The sequence below is a fragment of the Mizuhopecten yessoensis genome, unplaced genomic scaffold (genome assembly GCF_002113885.1).
Source record: "Mizuhopecten yessoensis strain PY_sf001 unplaced genomic scaffold, ASM211388v2 scaffold2329, whole genome shotgun sequence".
Lineage (NCBI taxonomy): Eukaryota > Metazoa > Mollusca > Bivalvia > Pectinida > Pectinidae > Mizuhopecten > Mizuhopecten yessoensis.
Window position 1 is genome coordinate 6,147,072 of NW_018404492.1, and position 21,509 is coordinate 6,168,580.

A 21,509-nucleotide genomic window follows, 5' to 3' on the forward strand; every position below is an offset into this window, starting at 1 on the left:
ATGTTGTGATATATTTGAAGTATACTGTCACCCTTTAGAGCTGTCAGATGAAGCTCGGGTTTGGGGATACAAGTGTTTCTGACTTACATGTACATGTATTTCTAACTTGACAAGATAAGTGTCGTGTATATGGTGGGTAAGAACAGCATGTAGTTACAAATTCACATGTCATTCACATTTACATATGTGTGCTATTCACATATTGATTTATTCACATTTCATACATTAGTCACGGCTCATTCTGAAGCTGCATGTGTTTTCTATAGGTAATGTGAAAGTAGGTACTGTACTAGATGATGGGCGCCTTTCAGACAGAAGTTGTGAATGACGCTCAGTAATATTGAGTCACTTCATATAAATGCAGTGTAACATGAAAGAGATATAGAGCCCCAATACACCTGCTGGCTAACTGTGTATTGCTGGCTGAGCTATCTGTGTTGTGCATTACTCAGCCATCTGGCAGCTTCCCTTTACTCTTCCTCTCCTTGATGCCAGTAAGGGTGTGGACCTATAGGGACTAGTGTGTGTACACATCAGATATAAACATACTAACTCCCGTCTATCCACAAGTTTATCAGGGCTCCTGACTGTCTCTGTGGTAATCCGCCTATTTTGTTCCCTTGAAATCCACACAGCATTTGTTTTCTTTTAGAACAGAAGTATCACTGTGATAGTATAACTTTGACAGTGTTGAAATTTCTTTGATATTTCATGGTCATGAAATGAAGTGCAATATCACTAATACAGTAAATATATAATTGTATATAATTAAGCTCGTCTCAATAATAACTGTCCCAGACTGGAACAACCTCCCACCAGACCTGTAGCTAGGTTTGGAAACCTTTAAAAGTCATCTCTCCTCTCTACACGATTAGCTCTGTTCTCACTCTCTTTTCCTGTGTATAGACACAACCCAAACATCGACATGATCTTCAATACGATGAAGTAGGTTGATTAACAGGAAGAAGTAGAAGTAAATTTTACATTTTGTGATTGTTGTGTTTGGTTAAATATTGTAGAATCATTATAGATCTCTTATTTATTAGTACAGTGATACTGCACTTTAAGCTACATAATGTGTTACAAGTAGTCTAAAATCGTTAGGCCTGATGATTCAAAGCATTTTAAATAGATTGTCGAACAGTTTGATTACAACTTGGATCTATCTGATGGTATTGGTCTGGGATCAGCTCCATCCCCGGCCTAATGTAACTTGAGAGGATTGTAGAAAGCACTGCGGTCTGATTAAGTGATTTTTATGTCCCATGAATTACTATATATCTACCAATGCCTCGTACCTAGCGTACGCGTACAGTACAGAAAATATACTGATAGATTGGGTATAGATATGGTCCCGTGTGTACCCTGTGGTGATAGATATAGGGGAACACATATCATGTCTGTTCTGGTATTGTGTATATATATAGGTATTATCTATTGTACCAGTGATGACGATTACACGGAATTAGCCGCATTAATGACTGAAATTGTGCCCGTCATACATGGCTTTGACTGATTATCTAGATATCAATCACATCCAGAACCTATCATTGTTATGTAAGGCTGTGTATTATATACATGTGTGTAATTTAAATATTTTTAATGATTTCCCTATGTAAACCAGCTTTATCCCATTGTCTGATATTAACTAAACATGATGTACACAATCTACAACATTTAACAGATCGGGCCATCTCGAGCAATCACACACAGGCCTATTGGTTAAAATTGATTTAAATACCAGCTTAATTTTAAAATTACGCATCAATTTACAACTATTTTTCTCATGTAGAAATCTTGAGCCCTATTTTATCTCAGTTTTTAGTGACTGAAAAACTAAAAATTACGTCCTCTCTGAATTAAGGTATACACTCTATCATTAAGTATCCATTATTTTATTTTTTTCTTTAACTTTATTGTACCTGTAAAAACTTATTTTTTTCTGTATTGTGGATAAAATGACTTAATTATACTTGAGAGACTTTGAAGTTGAGATAGACTAATAACAGTGTAGTCGTGTGTTTAGACATTTTATGGGAAAAAAATCATTTTATTTGACTTTGTTAGGAAATAGGAACATCTCACCAATGAAAGTAATTAATAAATGCATAAAACTTTGTCCACACTGTCAAAAAGCAAACAGTGTACACTGATATACCGTCAGGCTTTGCACTTACTACCAGTCCGTCTCTCTCGAGTAAGATTCCGTGTATTACCTGTGATCTGATCCTCTCATTTCCTAGGTCACATTCTCAGCGGTCAAGGTCACTTCATTTGTTATTAATATCCCAATTATCACGACTAATTAGCATATTAAAGTTAACTGTAAAGTTGATAAAAGATTGACAAAATTTATATGATTTGACAAGTCCATTACAAGTTAATAAATCGTAAAATATCACAAGAGTTCAAAGGATATTGTTATCACCAAGTAATTCATTAAGCCTTGTGTGAGAAGAAATCTAGCATGCATGGCCGTTCTTATTAGTTCTGTTGACAGCATATATACAGCATGAAATTATGCTAGTATGTCGTGTCTTGATAATTTAATGTCAAATGTTGCAAGATAATTTACCCATGCATGCAAACAATGAGTGGGCTGACCTACGGTGTCAAAGTTGATCAGGGGATCAGAGTTTATTCACGGTCAGAATGGAACCAAGAATTAACAAGAGCCATCCAGATTTGAATTAAGAAATATTAACTAGAGTCATCAAGATTTGAATTAAGAAATACTAACTATAGGGCCATCAAGATTTGAATTCAGAAATATTAACTAGAGCCATCAAGATTTCAATATCATAGAATTAGACTGTATCTTGAACCAAAGACAATCTAGCGGATGAACGCAAAATACACACGATACTACTTAATGTAAAAACAATCAACTTGATCTACACCATATACCGGTAGCTGTTTCATCCTTATACAGGTCTGCACTCACTGGTGATGCTAGGGGCCAAAACTACTGTTGAAACAGAAGACTCCCGCTATCATGAATTTCAAAAACTAGAGAAGTCTGCAACAGTCTAATGTCTGACCAAACTCACTGTACAAGTTTACCAATAAAAGTAAGACCTGAATATACATAAGTTGTTCATTGATTCAAAGACAAAGGCTTTCATTGAATCCATTTAGTTAGTCTTATATTGAAATTGTCCCAAAGATGTAGTCTTATATTGCCCCAAAGTTGGTGTTATTGTAGCGGGACTGGACTGGGTCTATTGTCTGCGATCAGGTAGCTCAATTGGTAGAGCGTCTGTCTAGAGTTCAGAAGGTCCCGGGTTCAAATCCTGGTCTGGCCATTAATTGTAATCCTCTTTCTCCTGTTTCACTATACTGACTCAAAATTAGAAACTCATATTGACCCAAAGTTAAAATCATACATGTGTCACATTGATGTGACCCAAAATTAGATTCTTATATCATATTATCTTTTAGTGCATGAAGAATGTGCAAATTTTCCGAAAGAAAGTCTGACTAAACAGGTACATGTCCCACTGAACTAAGCTATAAACTTATAATCGTTTAGGGAAAGCATTGTACAAAAACACATTACAATAGCATTCACATTCGTAGGGACACCTTTCTACACGACCACAGAAGTCTAAAGGATGTGTAACAATTTCTTTTCGATAATTCAGTTGTGAAATAACTTGAAAATGTGTTCTGTTCTGCTGTGTAAAATTGTACATATATATATTTCGTGATTTGAGACAGAATAACAGAGGATAGAGGTGAATACGTACTTGTCAAGGCCATGAAGGTGAACAGGTACTTTTCAGTGTGACAGCCCAGTTTTTGGTGGGAGTCCGGGGAGTAGCTCACCATAAAGGATAATGTAATTGGAACATCATAAAGAGAATATAATTATTACACTTTATTATTGAATTAAATAAATTAGATTGCCTGAGTTTTTATCAAAGGTTGTCAGGAGTGCAGTTTGCCAAATATAATTTTCTTATAATGGAAATGTAATTTTCTGGTGTTAGAGCAGTAAAATGGAGATAAGGTAATGTTGGAACAATGTGATTCTGCTGTTAATGATTTTCTTCCAGTAAAATTAGATCCCTATTATTTTAGGGATATCTTTGTATTAAGGTTTACAGTTTTTGGAGATGTGTCCACCTGGCTGTGTTGTGCAAAAACGAAAATGAGATTTAAAAGATTTCCCGAAAATTATTTTTCCAGCTCAAAGCAGAAAGCTTTAGCTGGTCTGTAATGAAGCCCTGTAGTAATAATTACTGCAACGGTACTTTATACACCTAAAAAACTATCCTCCGCAGTATCAGTAACATTGCCTCCAGATCTGGCATGGTAGATCTGTTGGAGATTGGCAGGTCAATTAATTTTATAGGGCTACCCCAACAGAGGCAAATCAAGGATGATACCCAATAATTGATTCTCATATCCTGCACGCAGCAGGAACAGACAGAATTAATATGCAATACAAGTTCCGTACATCCTTGGTGGCGGATGATAAAGAAGGTACAGAGATATTTCTCGGGTCGGGAAATTGGTAATAATTGAGTTGGGATAATCTTTAGTAATATTTGATGCATAAAATCATGACAGCTTCTTTCATTGGACATAAAATTTGTCAGAAATTCCTGGACAGCAACATTTTGTTATATACTGACGTCAGTTGTTCAGTGGACACTATATAGAATTTTGTCTATACACTAATACCTCAACAGTGAATGCCAACCATTTCATATTCTGCTTCACTAAGCTTCGATCCTGTCGCCATTTTCAATGTACATTTTTTCCAATTTTCTTAACGATTTCCTTAAAGATTCCCTTCAATATTTTGCCAAAGCCCTTCGTAACAGCACATTTATACTGATAAATGGGGGCATTGGTTCAAGGTTTTCATGTTATAATATCAAGATATTGTTGAGGAAAAAAGGAGAAAGGGAGCCTTGCACAAACAATGGCACTTAAAGCATGGGGGTAGATGTGACTCTAAGGGGCATCATAAATGGAGGTTTTACTGTATGTATATGTGTATAAATTTGACGTTAGTTAAGTTCTAAATCGAGATGAGGGGGCTCATAGACTCTCACACATCTATGACCAAGTATTAAACAAAGCATAACTGAATCGAGTCATTTCGGTACATATATAACAACTATTGTACATGTGCTTACAGCGTAGCTGAATCGACATCAATTTTGTGGACAACTTGTACACATTTTACACCTTTGTGTGCATGATTTAAGCTTCACTGGTCATTTGTCTGATGAAGGTGACAGTGTACATACCGTACTAGTCATCGAAACGTCACATAGAAACACTTATTGGTTGTGTAAAAAGAACTTTTCATAAATGTCAGTTAAGGTTATGGAATCTATCGGTTATAACATTAAATTATTCAGAGGAAGTGAGATTATTCTGGACAAAGTGGCATTCGCAATTGTAAGTGTTCAAGTACCGGACAACTAATGAAACTGTTATACTTATAGTTTCTGTACTTTGATGTTCAGCCAAGTCAAAAAAGAACAACACGTTTTTAGGTTTGTTCATTAAGGAAACTTTGCCTAATGTCTGTGATTGTGTTAATGATGTGAAAGTGAACAATTGTGTTAATTATGTAAAAGTGTGTATTTTGGTCATCAGGGTTCTGTAAGTGTGTCACAGTCCTTGTGTAACGTAGATTGGCACTGTAAAACTTTGAAGATGGAATCATTTGTAAGAGCCTATGTCAAATGAAACGACTGTTCCACTTAGTGCTAATGGATGGTGTAGTTGGACTTGTCTGTGTGTGATTTAGTTATTTGCGATGTACAGATGGCTTTTGTTACGTCTTCTCTTACTTGTATTTTTAGGGTTTACGTTGTCCTGATGATAAAATAACACCTAGAATAACCTTCACAGGGTGTTATTTTAACATAAATTGGTCAATCTGAATTAGCCTAGATGGAAGCTTTCCAAGGTCAGGTTAGGATATACATTTCCTTAATATTTATTTGTCTGAAAATAGAAAATCATGATTATTTTTGGATTTGAAATTATGTCTTTTTCAAATTTTATATGTTTCTGTAATTTTCAAAAGTTTTGTAGAACTTTTAACATTTCTTTTTCAAGTTATCCTTTAAAACTTTTAACTAATTTTCGGTCTTGATCAGGTGACCTATATGTGAGATATACCAGGTAACTATCCTATATATATTATGTAAAGTCAGGTTTTGTTCGCGAGTCATGCCCTATAATTAAAATAGGGCACTCTTAAATTCAACTTCTAGATGGTGTAGATTTTTGCACCAGTTGAAGTATGAAGAGCCATGCTAAGGTCAAGTATATAAGGAACTGTGTTAAGAGTGGTTATATATGCCGGGTCATACATAATTGAGGGAGTGACTTTGAGAAATGGTAAATGTCCCTTAATGTGGTGTAATGTTATTTCATTTGATACGTCATATATAAAGCTCCCAGACTTTTAATCAATGATATAACCTGTTTTATTATATGGGTAGGCCTTCCTATAAGGCAGAAATATGTGGGGTTATGGCATAAGCAAACACTAGTACAGGTAGCTATATAAGGCTAAGAGTCTACCATTGTGCTACAGAAAGGGGTATTATGTTTCAGCGAGAGAGAAAAATTCCAGGTCACACACCATAGAGAAGATCAAAAGTAGAAGTTGTGTGATTTTATTGCTTTATCATACTCTTTTACTCAAAAAGAGGGGTGCAAAAGTGGTTGTAAATTATACGAGACTTAAAGAAAAAACTAATTTAATCTGATCAGTGATTTTCATATAACCTAGGTAGGAGGTATAATGTTCCCAGAGTTCACAGTTTATACATATGCTTATAACTTAAGGAAACATCCAAAGTGTTGAGTTAACTTATTTCAATATATATTTAATTTGATTTAGGTAAGGGGTGAATGACAGAAAGGTGAGGATTGGATTTGGTCGAATATGATATAAATCCACTTTAACACTTAAGTAAATATCTGTCGATCTGGGACTGCGTTGGACCATTTCTCTTAGAAGGGTTAAATGAATAATCTTTCAAAAAGTCAATAACAATATTGGAGATTAATTTACAAATTTACTATGTATTGGACACTTTTTTAATAAAAGAAAGCAAATACACTACTTGTTTCATGTGAAGGGTTTTCCTGCCCACATATTTGGGAGTGGAAGATGGTACCGTCACAATAAAACTTTGTCACTTGCTATCCACTTTTGTAAGTTTGTATATATATTTTGCTTCTATAATAACTTTTCCAGATTTTATAATACAAGAAGGACTTCAAAAACTCTAGTCGTCAACTGGATTAAGAATGGTTTCAATAAGTCTTTCATAAATGAAGAAATTCCAGTTGTGATGCCCAAATACCCAGGAAACACCTAAGAATTGCAATATATCTAGAGCTTCTGAATTCCAATGACATTAGTTCCCATGGCTTGATTTATGGGCATAAATAGTCTGAAATGGTATATGTATACAAGCGTCATGAAACATTGTTAATCTTGTTATCCACCACATGGGCAATACAAGTAATTGTTTAAAAGCCAATAATACTTCCAAAACAGGTGTTACAGGCTCCTTGGGCCTTTTGTTAAAATTAAGGTCCAAGGTACAGGTGATCATATTGATATCCTATAGATGGAGAAATGTAAGACATATATTTGAAGAAGTTAATAGAGTCCTCTGCATAAAAGTGTTTTGCTTCAATTTTATATTGGGAAAATGTCAATAATGAAAGGCTTCAACAGGGAAACACTGAATTTATTGGCATGTATAGATCCTTAACCCTACGGTTTGGTCCATATATAACTCTCACATAAATATATAGACTGTGGGGTGACGCTCTAAATGTGTCATGTTCCTATCTACCGGACTTTGTGAAAGTATGTTATTGTGTGTGTATACAGCTAATATATATGTGATACTGGCTTTACTGCCCATAAGTTTAAAAACTCAATCCTACTACACTCACCTTGCTGAACTTGATAAAAGCCATCTAATTATTTGACCCACAAAGTTTATCACCCGTGGTTTTGTTACCAAGGTTCCTGCGGAAATTACCTGGATTTTATAGCAAAGTTTCGTGTCGTGTTTATTGTAGTTTTCTTAACATTTAACAAACTCCAGATTATATTGAACTTCAGTACATATACCATGTAAGTGTTAAAATTGATAACGACAAGGTAAATATGTAAAAAATGTAGGTCATTTTATTGTAGCTTTAATGCTTCAACCTTCTGCTGAATAGCTGGGGAAATTGCTGTAATATTCATGGGATTAACTGCTACAAGGTATTGGGAAGGGTTTTATGGGATAAATCATTATCTCCACATATTGCACAGACAGATCTATAGCTCATTTGATTAATGATGGCTTTATCCATAACAATACAGTCCATTGAAACTGAAGTATTGAGAAGATTGTGTCAGGTTTAAGCATTTTATATGTAGTTACCGGTAAATAGAAATTTATCAAATTTATCATTGGGATAATGATATATAGAATGGGACAGTAAGAGACCAAGCCGTTCTGGTTAGGCAAGGTAATCGGGTACTGTACAGGTAGAAATTCACCCAGGTATGTTGTTCTGTTCAAATAAAATGCCGGTATAAAGAAGCTTGGAGAGTGAAGAGCAAGGCATACACCTACAACGTGCCGTGATCAGGGTACATTGTGACTTTATATCAGAATTTATGTTTTGTGTATAAGGTACAAGGACTGACCCGTATAGATGTATGGAGAGAATTAGATAGGTTTCTGACAGCCATACCACTCTGTCCACTTGATTTATCATATATTATAGAAAAACTTACAATGGTTGCAAAATAAATTCAAAGTCTATGTAAGACACCTGGTGGGAGATTTTAACTCATTCACCCCTACATCTTTGAACTGGACTTGCCCAGTCTTTGATTTGGTAAGGTTCAAATATTATTTAAGGGGTCAATAGATTAAGGAGTAATCACCTTCCAACTCACCGAGGACACTAGTGAGTTATATAATTATAATGTAATATCAACCTTATTACCAAATTGCTGCTCAACTTTTATGCAGAATGAACTTTTTAATTAAAATATTGGTAGTGTCTTTTATAACACCACAAAGCAGACTTTAACCAAATTTGATTTAAAGCATGCATGTATGTAGGCCATGGGGATTTAAGTCTGTTCAAACAACTGTTTGTACAAAGATCTAGAAGAGCAACAGGTTACATCAACTTCAGTTCGGTCACCGACCTGCTACACAATCTACCATTGCCAACCCTCCAAACACAGAACAAAAACACACCATAGATTCTTATACAAAATAGTTTTCCAACAAGTAGAAATAAGTACAAATATTTTCATCCCTACAGACCCCAGGACACCAATCGACACAACCTTGGCTGTAGACATATCTACATATCCAAAGACACCTACAAACACTCATACCCTCCATACACCATAACACAATGGAATAGTTCCCCCAAGGCATCTAAAGCACAACATTTGTAGATTTTCAAGACACGCTTCTCATGCAGCATAATCAAAGATATTCGCAATCAACCGAACAAACTGATTTACCACTTCTATACCTCGTTTTTAAATAACAGATAACCTGACAAGAAATTGCAGTGTAAAATTGTTGCTTTGTTGCACAGCCTTCCGATGTCAAGAATCATCATTATAGATGAAGAACATTACCAGAAAAATTAACAGATATACTCCTAAATGATTACGAGGAAGTGATTGGTCACGGACAGGTGGCTCATTTGATAAAAACAATGAACAAGTTTGAAACATAAATCCAGGTTTTAAATTAATAAACCTTTATAAAAGGGTTCCTAATGGTGCCAAACATATTTAAGCATTAGACAGTCAATTTCTTTGTGAAACAAAGCAATAGTTCTTGAATCAGGCTTCAACACTTTGTCAGTTCAGGCTATATCTCTTGGTGGCAATAAGGTTCTAGTTCTTTATTAGCCAAAATTAAAGCCTTAGGCTTATAGGTACATACATGTACATTGTATGTATATAACATTCTCTAAACATAATTAGAATAGACAGGAGAGAGACATCACAGTATACATTAAAACACCGTTCAATAATGTGCATATAACAATACTTAATTAACACATTACAGTTATGAAACACCACAATACATAAACCTTAAATTAACGCCTCTTAAATGCTAAATATAAACCTTTTCCTAAATTGGATAGCTCTCTAAAATTATTCATACTAAGGTAACATATACAGTAGATGCATTGCAAAACAAAACATTCATGTATGTTATAAATCCAATGCCATATGAAACTTTTAAGCCTTTTTTTAATTCAAGCTTTCGAGAAGGCTTTGATAGTGTTTTTGAAAACAACAACATATTATTTTTGGAAGGAGCAGAGTTTGATATTCTGTTTCTCTTTTAATTTCAGTGGTCAGTTTGCAATTGTAAGGAAGGCAAGACATAAGGAGACCGACGTTGAGTATGCCGCCAAGTTCATCAGGAAAAAGCGCGGCGGTGGGCGAAGGGGGGCCAAAATGGAGGACATCCAGCGTGAAGTGAACATCCTCAGCATGATAGACCACCCCAACATTATCCACCTCCTGGAAGTGTACGATACTCGTACCGAAGTCATCCTTGTCCTCGAGCTGTAAGTACATATACACTGATATCATATGGTAGTCATCTTTAATATTGTCATTAGATGAAGATCCTTTTTTTGGGGGGGGGGGATGCTGCAAAAATACCAGGAGGAATCATTTGCCCATGTAAACTAGCATGTGTTTGCTATATGTTGAAGATTCGCATAGTATGCATTCTTGCCTATATGCACTAGAGTTTGTGGGTAATCCATTTTCATACCAAGTGGTCGGTATAGGTCAATGGATAATCACAGGAACTCTCATCAGTGCTGACAGGAGTAAGTTACAGGGAGGAAGTAGCTGCCCTGCCTACATACCTGGCATTTATCACATTCTCCATTCTAGGATGGACAGGTACTGGTCAAAAATCCCCCATACACATTCTCCATCCTGGGATGGACAGGTACTGGTCAAGATTCCCCCATACACATTCTCCATCTAGGGATTAACAGGTGCTGGTCAAGAATACCCCATAGTGCAAGGAGGAACTGGTGCCATCTTATACATGTGTGATTGAAAAGGGACATGTAGCCATATAATACTGTAGTAAATATCCCCAAATCTTAGAGTTACAGGTAGCCAATTTGCAAGTAGCCTTATACTGCTGTAGTAAATATCCCAAAATCTTAGAGTTACAGGTATCCAATTTGCAAGTAGCCTTATACTGCTGAAGTAAATATCCCAAACTCTTAGAGTTGCAGGTAGCCAATTTGCAAGTAGCCTTATACTGCTGAAGTAAATATACCTAAATCCCAGATTGAACAATGGCCTCATACTGCTTTAGTTGCACATATGACATATTACAAAGCCATACACCTCCATAATAATTTTCTCACAATCTCAGACATACGTTATTACAAAGCTGCAGCAGCCTTATACTGCTTTGGTAAATGTACTTAAATATTGGGGATATCAATTAATAAGGTGCAAATTCAAATAATCTTAAGCTTCAGTTAATGTAGTAAATGTCCAACAATCCCATACATAGTTTGTCCCCAACTTGTACTACTGGAGGCGACTGTAGATTTGCTCTCCATCATTCAGTCAGTCAATCTGTCCGTCAGTTAATAAGTCCATCATCAGTGTGTCATTGTCCAGGGCATATATCTCATATACTATTTCACTTACAGTTGCCGAATTTTATATGCAAGTATCTCCTGGGATGGCAGAGTGTTGCATACTGAAACCGTGTCTTAGTTACCCACAGAGTTATGGCCCTTTGTTCACTTTGTCAAGGGCACATCCCTCTGATATGCTGTCACATAGAATTGCTGAATTTTGTTTGCCAGTATCTCTTGGGTTGCATACTGAATCCGTGACTTGTTACCCACAGAGTTATGGCCCTTTGTTCACTTTGTTCCCTCTGATGTGCTGTCACATAGAATGTCTGAATTTTGTATGTGATTATAGTTCTTTTGATGGTGGTGTATCAGTTGAGTACTGGAATTGGGTCTTGTGCCCCAGCATTTAAAAAAGTTACAGCTCTTTGTTCACCATGCTTCAGCTTGTCCAGAGCATATCTGATTTACTCTGTCACCGACAATTTACAAAGGATTTTGTATTTCAAAGCCTCTTTGGATGACAGAATGCTGTTTCCTGAAACCATCTAGTGCCCCTCTATATTTTTGATACCAAAGTTTGTCAGGAGATGGAAATGACAATAGATAGCTTGCGACTCTTTGCCATATTACAAAGTAGCCTTGTACTGATGTAAGTGTGCCACAATGTCAGACATTTGTAATTACAAAGCAGCTTCATACTGCTTAAACAGATGTCCCAAATTGTCGAAGATATGTAATCACAAAGAGACTTTAAATCTTTTATTGGTGTAATAATTGCCATTCTAATTTTGATGTCAATAGTGTCTTATAGGAAAACTTTCCTCATCATCTATAACAAAATGTGGAAAAAATATGTATTTTTCCAAAGAAAAATTTCTACAATAAAAGCCATCTTTCCAGACTGATGGATATGACCAGAAATGTGCAGCTGCTCCTAGTATAGCAGTAGAACTCTCCAAGGGTCTGATTGATGTGAGGGAAGACGTGTCATGCTCTATTGCCATAATGGCAGGGAAGTTTACAAATTGTTGTATTCCGTTTCTTTAATGATTTATTGTTTTGTATTTTTGCAAACTTGTCTTGTAGACATGTTTTTTCAAATTTATGAGCTGTTATTTTTTAACTCCAGGTTGTTTCCACATCAGGCTATTTTTCACTACTGTACTGCACTTGGGAATTATTATTGGCTGGGTGTCCACAATGGTATATCCTCCCCCCTCCTCCGGGGTGAACGAGTTAACGTTCTGTGGATGCTTAATTGTCTATCTTGTTTGCAACATATTGAGGTTTTAGTAAACTGAAGATGAATTGGATGATGAAGCTAAACGGTTACATCGATTTTAATGAGTGTATGACTTGTCATTTATTGAGGAAAATGTACAATGTAGAGATATATCTGTTGATGAAACCTGAACGGCTCCATCCTGTCGCTGATGACCTGATTGACCCTTCAGAGATAACTGTTATGGCTGACAAGGAAGGAAATGGCAGGATATGATTGATATTCAATTTTCTCTTGTCATTATTATCTGAAAACCTATACAATATATATTTTTTCCCTATCCACATCTGTTCCTGTGGTCCAGCAGTATATATATAGGAGTGCATGCACATCGCAATGAGCTTTTATGACTTTTACATGACGGTATACTTAATACACAAGAGATAAGTTGGGTCACATGGTTTAGCCGATCATTTTTATCCTGAAGACATGATGGATTCTGCACTGCATCTTTCCCAGACATGTAATTTCAATTTACAGAAGAAATCGGAGAGTTTCCTAGATGATCTTCAGTTTTACAACTCCTTGACATATCGGGTTCAAGCTAGATAGCTCTCCTATCTACATCCCGATAGCATGTCTATCATTAGCAATGTGCAAAAACAATTTGAAACTTCAATGAAATGATGATAAAATGTAGGCCTAGAGGTAGTAAAATCCGAAGTTGATGATTCACAAACTTTCCATTTTATATCTATGTAAAGGATATCGCTGCATTTTATAAGTTCTGCTTTCCTGATTATTGCTAATACACAGGCAGTGTAGCTAACATGCTGACTCACTGGGTTTTAGGACGTATATGAAGTATTATCATCGCTTTTTAAATAAACATATTCTGTCTGATAGCATAGAATGTTTGTATTAGGTACAATGATTAAATGCAAAGTCACAGCATGAGGCCAGTAATGGATCATGGCAACATTTTCAAGTTTTTATCAAATTTGTAAATATGAATATTTAATATATTAAACGATATCTGTATTTCATTCATGAAACATGTAACTGGAGGGTCGTAAACCCATGATAAATTGTAAATTTGGGAACAGATGATTCCCCGGGTCTGTTAGGGGGGGAGCACTCACATTAATTAAACTTACTGATAACCAATACCAATCTTTGACATGTTGCCTTGTTGGGTTAGATACTGAATAAATATCTTAGATACTGTGATTTGTGTGCTGTCGTCACAGCATGAACAAGGTTTAATGGTGATTTAACTTCAGACTGATCTGTGAAAAAATTATCTTTGTGATGGCATGGTGCAGCATTTGTATTTGAAAATTTGAGAATTTGTGGGAAAGTAAAGATTCCATCGTAATAGGTCTTCACTGCTCTACAATGCTCTGTCTGGTCACAGCTTGTTTTAAAAAGATCCTGTTTGAAATCAACTTTAAAGAACTTCAAAGCAAAAAAATCTTTTTCGCTGTTACATGATTTATAGCAATCGGTGACTTTGGTAGTTTTGACCTAACTTCCTTATTATGATCATTAGACAAAATGGCCGTCTTCATATGACCTTGGCCGTTGCAAGGACGTTAAACCCCAAACAAACGATAAACAAAAGGCAGGTCATTGTCTCAGATCAATGTAAAACTGTCAGTCGGCTCTATGTCAATAGTGTCTAACAGGAATACATTTTAAAATGGCTTTCTGTGTGAAACTTTTCAATTGAAATTACATTTTGAATTAAAGTCATAAAATCTCTCATCAGACCATATTGTTGAAAACTGATATTTCCAGAAGAAAAAATGATAGGGAGAAGAAATGGACATTTTGAAGCACATGTGAGATTAAGGCATCAAAAATAACACAATTTGAATATGTTTTAAGAAATCAAAGATTTTATTGAATTTCAACTGTAGAAGTCAAACATGAGTGATAAGGTACACATTTTGATGGACTTTCATACCTTTGTTTTACTTGTTCTTCTACCATTTATTACAGATTACAGAAGTCATATAATTATGCAAACTAGGATACATCTACAGATTCCATCAACTTTGTAATCTTTATAATGGCCAGTTTCCCCTTGTATTTTACCTATGGTGTATTTAAAAGTGCTGCAGTGTTGCCTGTCTTATTGTAGGGGAGCTGTGATCAATACATACATGTTTTGAGTCCATAATAATTATAGGAGCTGCAATCATGCCAACCTCTCCTGGATTGTCTGGTATCTCCAACACCCACTAACTCTATTTCCTCTATGAATATGGAGAGACAAAAACATGTTACGGTAAAGGTCTTGTAGATCATGATAGGCCATTATATATACAGAGAAGCTCTAGCCACCACTAGTCTAGTTGTCCCAATATCCAGCCACCACTAGTCCAGTTGTCCCAATATCAAACCACCAACAGCCCAGTTGTCCTAATATCAAACCACCAACAGCCCAGTTGTCCCAATATCAAACCACCAACAGCCCAGTTGTCCTAATATCCAGCCATGCAAAACCTCCCAATCTATTGTACATAAACTATTGACAGATACAGGGAGTTTTAGGGGCTTAAAGAAACCTCCTCGTTAACTGTATAAAAACTACTGGCAGGTACAAGGGGGTTTTAGGGCTTCAAGAAAACCTCCCAATTAACTGCATAAACAACTGGCGGGTAAAGGGGGATTCAGTGCCTTCAGGAAACCTGTTCTTCCAGTCTGTCGTAAAACTAAGATATTTTTTCCCATTTAGAATACTATTGAGGACTCCAGGAGACCTATAGAATCATTATTGGGGTCTTACTTATCTGCATTAAAAGCAAAAAAACTGATAGACCAAATCAGATGTCTTTAGAACATAGTCATGTTTGTGTACAAATGTACACAACAAGTAAGATTTTGATGGTATCGTAACACTTAGACATCTACTGTAAAATATGGATATGAAAATTCCAGGAAGCAGTATAGTACTCATCTCTCCATTGGGGTTTGACAGGTGAAGGTTCTGGAACACAGATATTTGGCTGTCACTCCCTGTGGTATTCTGACAATGAGGACCAGTACGTAGAAACTACACCAGATTTACTACCATTCTACTGTAGTTTTTATCATGTGACTGAATTATAAGAGGTCCAGTATGTCATCATGAGGCATCAGTAACTGGTTGGATTCTTGTACCAGATGTCTGATATTTCTGTAACAATGGGAAATGGTGTCAGTATGGAATCATTGCATAAGAATGTCCCTACACATAGCTTACAGCATATCTCTCCTATACAGGGAAGTATTGGGCGTTGGACACTTTGCCTTCTGTAGACATTTATGGTGGGAAAAGGCAGATTCATTGGTTAAACAAGATGAAAACCATTTTTTAGAAACCTGCAACGTCGCAGACCTTGAACACACATAATAACTGTAATATTATGTATTCGTTAGAGGCGGTTTCTGGCCATCAAGGTCAAACCTGCAACATGTACAAGGTCATTGCTCTAACACAGTAACATTACTTCCTGCCTTGTCCATGAGGATCCCACTTCCTATCCATTGACATGTGAATACTTTCAAGTTTTGTCACACAATTCAGAGCTAGAAACTTGATCAGTGACATCCTGACATAGCTTTAAGCAGTTGAAGTTTTTAAGATCTGGTAAAATGTTCAAATTATCGTATCAAGCAAACCAACGTCAGGTAATTTTTACCAGTATTTCCGCTTCCCTGGACACTCTATAATTCCATTTACTGTGTACCAGGAAACTATTGCTCTGTCAAATATTTACCACTCAGTGGTAAAATCCATATTTGCCGAGTGTAAATTTTGCCTTTCAGATGTAATTATAACTATTAAATGGTATGCTATGTACTGATATTCATTGTCGTGATAAATAGCTGGCATTATGGATGTCTAAAAAAGGCAAAAGTTAACCTCAGGCAAAAAATTAACTAGTATACGGTTTAAGCTAGAGTCTGACTGATCAAATGTCCTAGATGGTGAGTTTTATCAACTTGTTTCCACAAAATTAATTTCATATCCTTCAACCAAAGCTGATTTTCTTACATTTTCTTTTCTAATTATTGGTGACGAGGATGGGTAACAACTGTTTCACTACAGATAGTAACCGATACTGCGATCATTAATCGGTAAATAGTACTTTGTTAATGCTTGGTCTCTGTCCCGTGGAACAATCAATAGCTGTATTGGCTGGATCAGGGAGACAGTGGTGGGGCAGGTCCTCGGCTGACAGTACACCTGGTAGCTCCTCAGGATCGTACATAATTAATGATATATAATAACTACTACTGATTGAGTGGTTTCTCACCGGTACAGTAACAGCACTCTGGGGAATTAGAATTTACCCTGGAAAGGTCAGAATACTGCTGGGAAAATTAGTAGATCTTATCAAAGGTTTTGATATCTGATGTTGTGTATTTAAACCAAAAATGTTGTGTTTTCTTTTATATGTGTCAATTAACAATTTTACCAAACTTGGTTTAAATGGTAAAAGTTGTTATTTTCCCCATTCAGTGTATAATCTGGAATGTCTGCATTATGGCCTATTATTTGCAGAATATTATTGACTGTTTCTTTCATGTAAAAGTAGAACAAATGCTTATATCTAGAAGTGCTATTTTTTCATTGATTCAAATATCTATAATGCATTTAAAATTATAACCTGGAGAACAATCCATTAGGTCACGTATGTCCACAAGACTAGCACCTACAAGGAAGATTGTGCAAATTCTTGCCAAACATTGCCTTGTGGTAGAGTTGCATCGTAAGTACCTTGTATTTTATGCCGTCATAACCAGCCTAAGCTCACACATGGAAGGGGTTACAGCCGCTATAGGGTGTCCAGGGCCTGGTCATTACCAGGTATTAAGTGACATGATTTAGGGCCCCGTCTCAACCCTAATTGTAGGTACCCAACACCTAACAGGTATTTGGTCAATAGTTAGCGCCTGTAGTGGTGCCAGATAGGTATTTGGTCAATAGTTAGCACCTCTAGTGGTGCCAGATAGGTATTTGGTCAATAGTTAGCACCTGTAGTGGTGCCAGATTTCTCAGTACCATCCATATATTCATGTAGTAAATATTCTTGATATAGGCATGGCAAATATAAAAAAATGTTCTGAATTTTAGCTTTGGTGACATGTACTGCAGGGCTTCAGCAATGTTGTCAAACGTATCGGACTAAATAATCTACCTTGTACTCAGCCTGGGTACTTGATGGAGACCAGACAGAATCGCCTGGAATTAATTCCTCCGTACATTAGTCGAGATGGAATGCAGACTGTCTGGTAGAGGACTGTGGCTGATCCACGTATCACACAAAATTAGCGTCAGACATCAAATGCCACTATTCATCTCATTTCTGTCCTATTAATAAATACTGCTGACAAAGTAAGTCGACATCATAATGTTTTATCAACAGATTTTTTTATTTTTGTCTTTGTTTCTGGTGAAGGGTTGATTTGCATAAGAAACATAAGTTGTTACATTTACGAGACAAATTCCAGATGTTACAGCTACAGTAACACTATGACTGTATCCACTAAGCTTTATAATGTTATACAGTTGCATTGATAAACAATTTCATTTCTCGGCGCTGTACTTTATAAAAAAAATGGCTCAGGAATGAAGAGGATGTCCAGTTTAGGGAATGTCTAAATCTCCCTAAATAAGATATAGGGTTGCTAGGATACAGACAAATGTTCTTGCAGTTGCAGCAGTTGTAATGTTGAATTCAGGGTGAACCATTGTAACGGTGATATCCTAACTGCTATCTTTCAACATTGATTTGATTCAGTTCTCCATTCCACTTTTGTAATTGCATAGGAATTTGTTAGCAGAGAATGATACAATCATAAGTACCTTTACATGTACATGTATATGGCCATTTCGTATCCCTAATTTAGTAATGATCAGCCTACTCCCCTCTGTTGTAATGTCTGTAGTCTACAATCCTTATATTAATGAGGTTTTCTCTGTCGGTTTATTGGTATTCATTGTATCACTAGGATATGTAATTCTGGCTGGCTGATATTGGGGACAGTGATCATTTCCACCTATGGTAAAATTATACAATCTTACTTCATGCTTTTAATCGCTGGTAATCAAGCTCATGTTTGCATATTCTAATTTCTTTTAAGCAGAAATGTAATTCAAGTCATTAGGGGTTATTTAATTTGTGTAATGTTAATGTTGAAATTTTTGATGACTGAAAGATGTAAATTTGTTATATATCAGATGACATGGTTGTTTTGGCATTTGGTATTCAGTTATCGAGGACATATCTACATGTACAACCATGATGTAAGTATGTGTTGTCTGATTTAGGAAGAGTCTCCATAAATCTGGTAATAAATTGCCAAAAACAGAATTTAGTAGGGTTTCCACATGGTAAATCTATCAACACATGTGCGGTTTGTACAGTGGTGGGCTAGGCCTGGCACCTGGCATCCTCGCCACACTTTCCTGACATGACCAGCTGATAAACCTGCCACCAGCCTCACTACCATGTCAACATGGCCGGCTGCCCCGACACAGTAAAGTACAGACGAAAAGTTCACTAGATCATTGTAATTAACTACTTTTTGCACTTTTTTTAAGCTTGTTCAAAATATTTGTGAAGTGATTAAGGAGGTGTTTAAATTAAAGGAGGAAGGAGAGAGGATGAAGGGAGGTTGTGTTAGAGGGAGTGTATTAGGAGAAATTACTAGTAAGGAGATGGTTGGAAGATGCTGATAAGGGTTGGGGAAGGGATGGAGCTATGTAACATAGGAAGGTTAGGGTGAAAGGTGCTAGGAAGGAATCTGTTAGGGATATGGAGAAAGCTGTAGAGTACATACCTATAATTCTTTAGAGAGTATAATGTCTTCTGAAAATATTTTCTCCCAAATGATAAATGGTTTCTTGTTTCTCAATTATGGGTAAAGCATTTTTCAACATCAATAAGGTTAAGTTGACCATAATTCAGCAAGTCTAATGTTTAAATGTGTAAGACTGCCTTTGTCTTAATGCTGTGTATAACAAGTCATCTGATCGCTGATGTAATGTTGAACTGAAGGACAGTATCAAGAAGTACTTTTGAAACTCTTTTCAAAAAGTCAAACTTGTGTCAATGCTGAAAGTCAGATTGATGAAGGTTTATGCTAAGGCTGTGGGCTTCATTTTAAAATAAAACACACGCAAGAAAGAAAAAAAAAATTTAGAAGAGAAACAAAGGGTCAAGGGTAAAAGATTGAGGATATGAGTGTGGCCTGATGTAGGTGTTGGGGGTGCAGCTTTCACTACCGACAGTGTAGGGGATCTAACTAAGGATCGGAGATACAGTGATCTTGTGTTACTACCACAGTAACCACACCATACCATTTCTATAATCTTATCTGATGTGGTCAACTGGCTTATGGTTAAGAAATCATATGTTTGTGTTATAGAATAGCTTGGCAACATTTACCAAATGTTATCAATGTTTAAGGATGATCAGTAGATTAGGAGGCAGTTACAAACACAAGTCCTTGATGTAGCTCAAGTGACTAAATATGTAGGTAAAGATGTGCATGCAAGCATAAAAGATGAAGAACAGCTACATGCAGATAAGACTTAGCACATGCATTTTTTTTATTTTTTTTTCATTGAATTAAGAGAGTTACGGCCCTTGATTTGCCTAACAAAGCCTTGTCCTGTCTACTAGTCCTGCACAACATTAGGAACTTTATTAAAACTTTACAAACCTATTACCCATCATATGAACTTGTGCATACTGTAATTGCCATTTTGTTTCAACCTGGTTTTAGCTGGCCTATTTGAAGAAGAGTGGGCTAATGTAGTCACCCTGGTGTTGACATTGGTGCTTGCATCCTTTTCTTCATCCCAGTTCAGGTTAAAGGTTTTGAGAAAGTTTTTCAGACAGTGTTAATTAAATCACCTGAGTCAAGAGGCTGTGGACTAACAAAAGGTTCATACATTTATATGGAGTGCAAGCAATGTGCCAAACCATATTTTCATATTTTAGGGGCCAAAAACAGCTTAATTGAGCTTGGTTAAACATTTTCAGCAAGTTTTTGTGTATGGTTGGATCTTATAAGGTTGATGCATTGATAAAGAGTGTAAGCAATGTGCTGAACCATCATTCATATTCTAGGGGCCCAATGGGCTTACTTTAAATTCAACTTGCTGTGGAATATTTTATGATGCTGTGCAAATTTAAAAAAAGATTTCATGTACTCTATGAATTGCTGAATTCTTATTTTTGTAATGATATATTGTAATATTCAGATATATACATACATAACGCTGTTACTTCACTCAGTCCATATTTTGTACAGTTACACACACTGTACAACAACAAAGAAAGACACTCAGAATAACAAGACCAGTTTAGAAACCTAAAACATAATAAGATACATGTATTTCTATTGATATTTACCAAGTTAAAATGCATCAGGAATAGGTGAGCTATGCTGTTCTCCAACAGCTCTTGTTAAAATCTAGGGCTGGCATGGATGTCATTATCCTAAGTATTAATGAACGTCCTCTTTCATATTAGATTAGGTCAAATTAGGCCTAGAAATAGCAGTTCTAAGACCAGAGTCCTTACACAGTTTTGCACCTAGGATTTGATTGCAATCC

General features: G+C 36.1%; 1 protein-coding gene across 3 annotated transcripts in view; it reads left to right on the top strand.

Annotated features, from left to right (window-relative positions):
* LOC110445681 (death-associated protein kinase 1-like) overlaps nucleotides 1–21,509 on the top strand; it is a 113,673-nt gene that overhangs the window by 30,744 nt on the left and 61,420 nt on the right. For all 3 annotated transcript variants that reach the window (XM_021490431.1, XM_021490433.1, XM_021490432.1), the window contains exon 2: nucleotides 10,396–10,614. In XM_021490431.1, coding sequence (XP_021346106.1) covers nucleotides 10,396–10,614 — 219 coding nt within the window. The remainder of the gene's footprint in view (nucleotides 1–10,395; nucleotides 10,615–21,509) is intronic.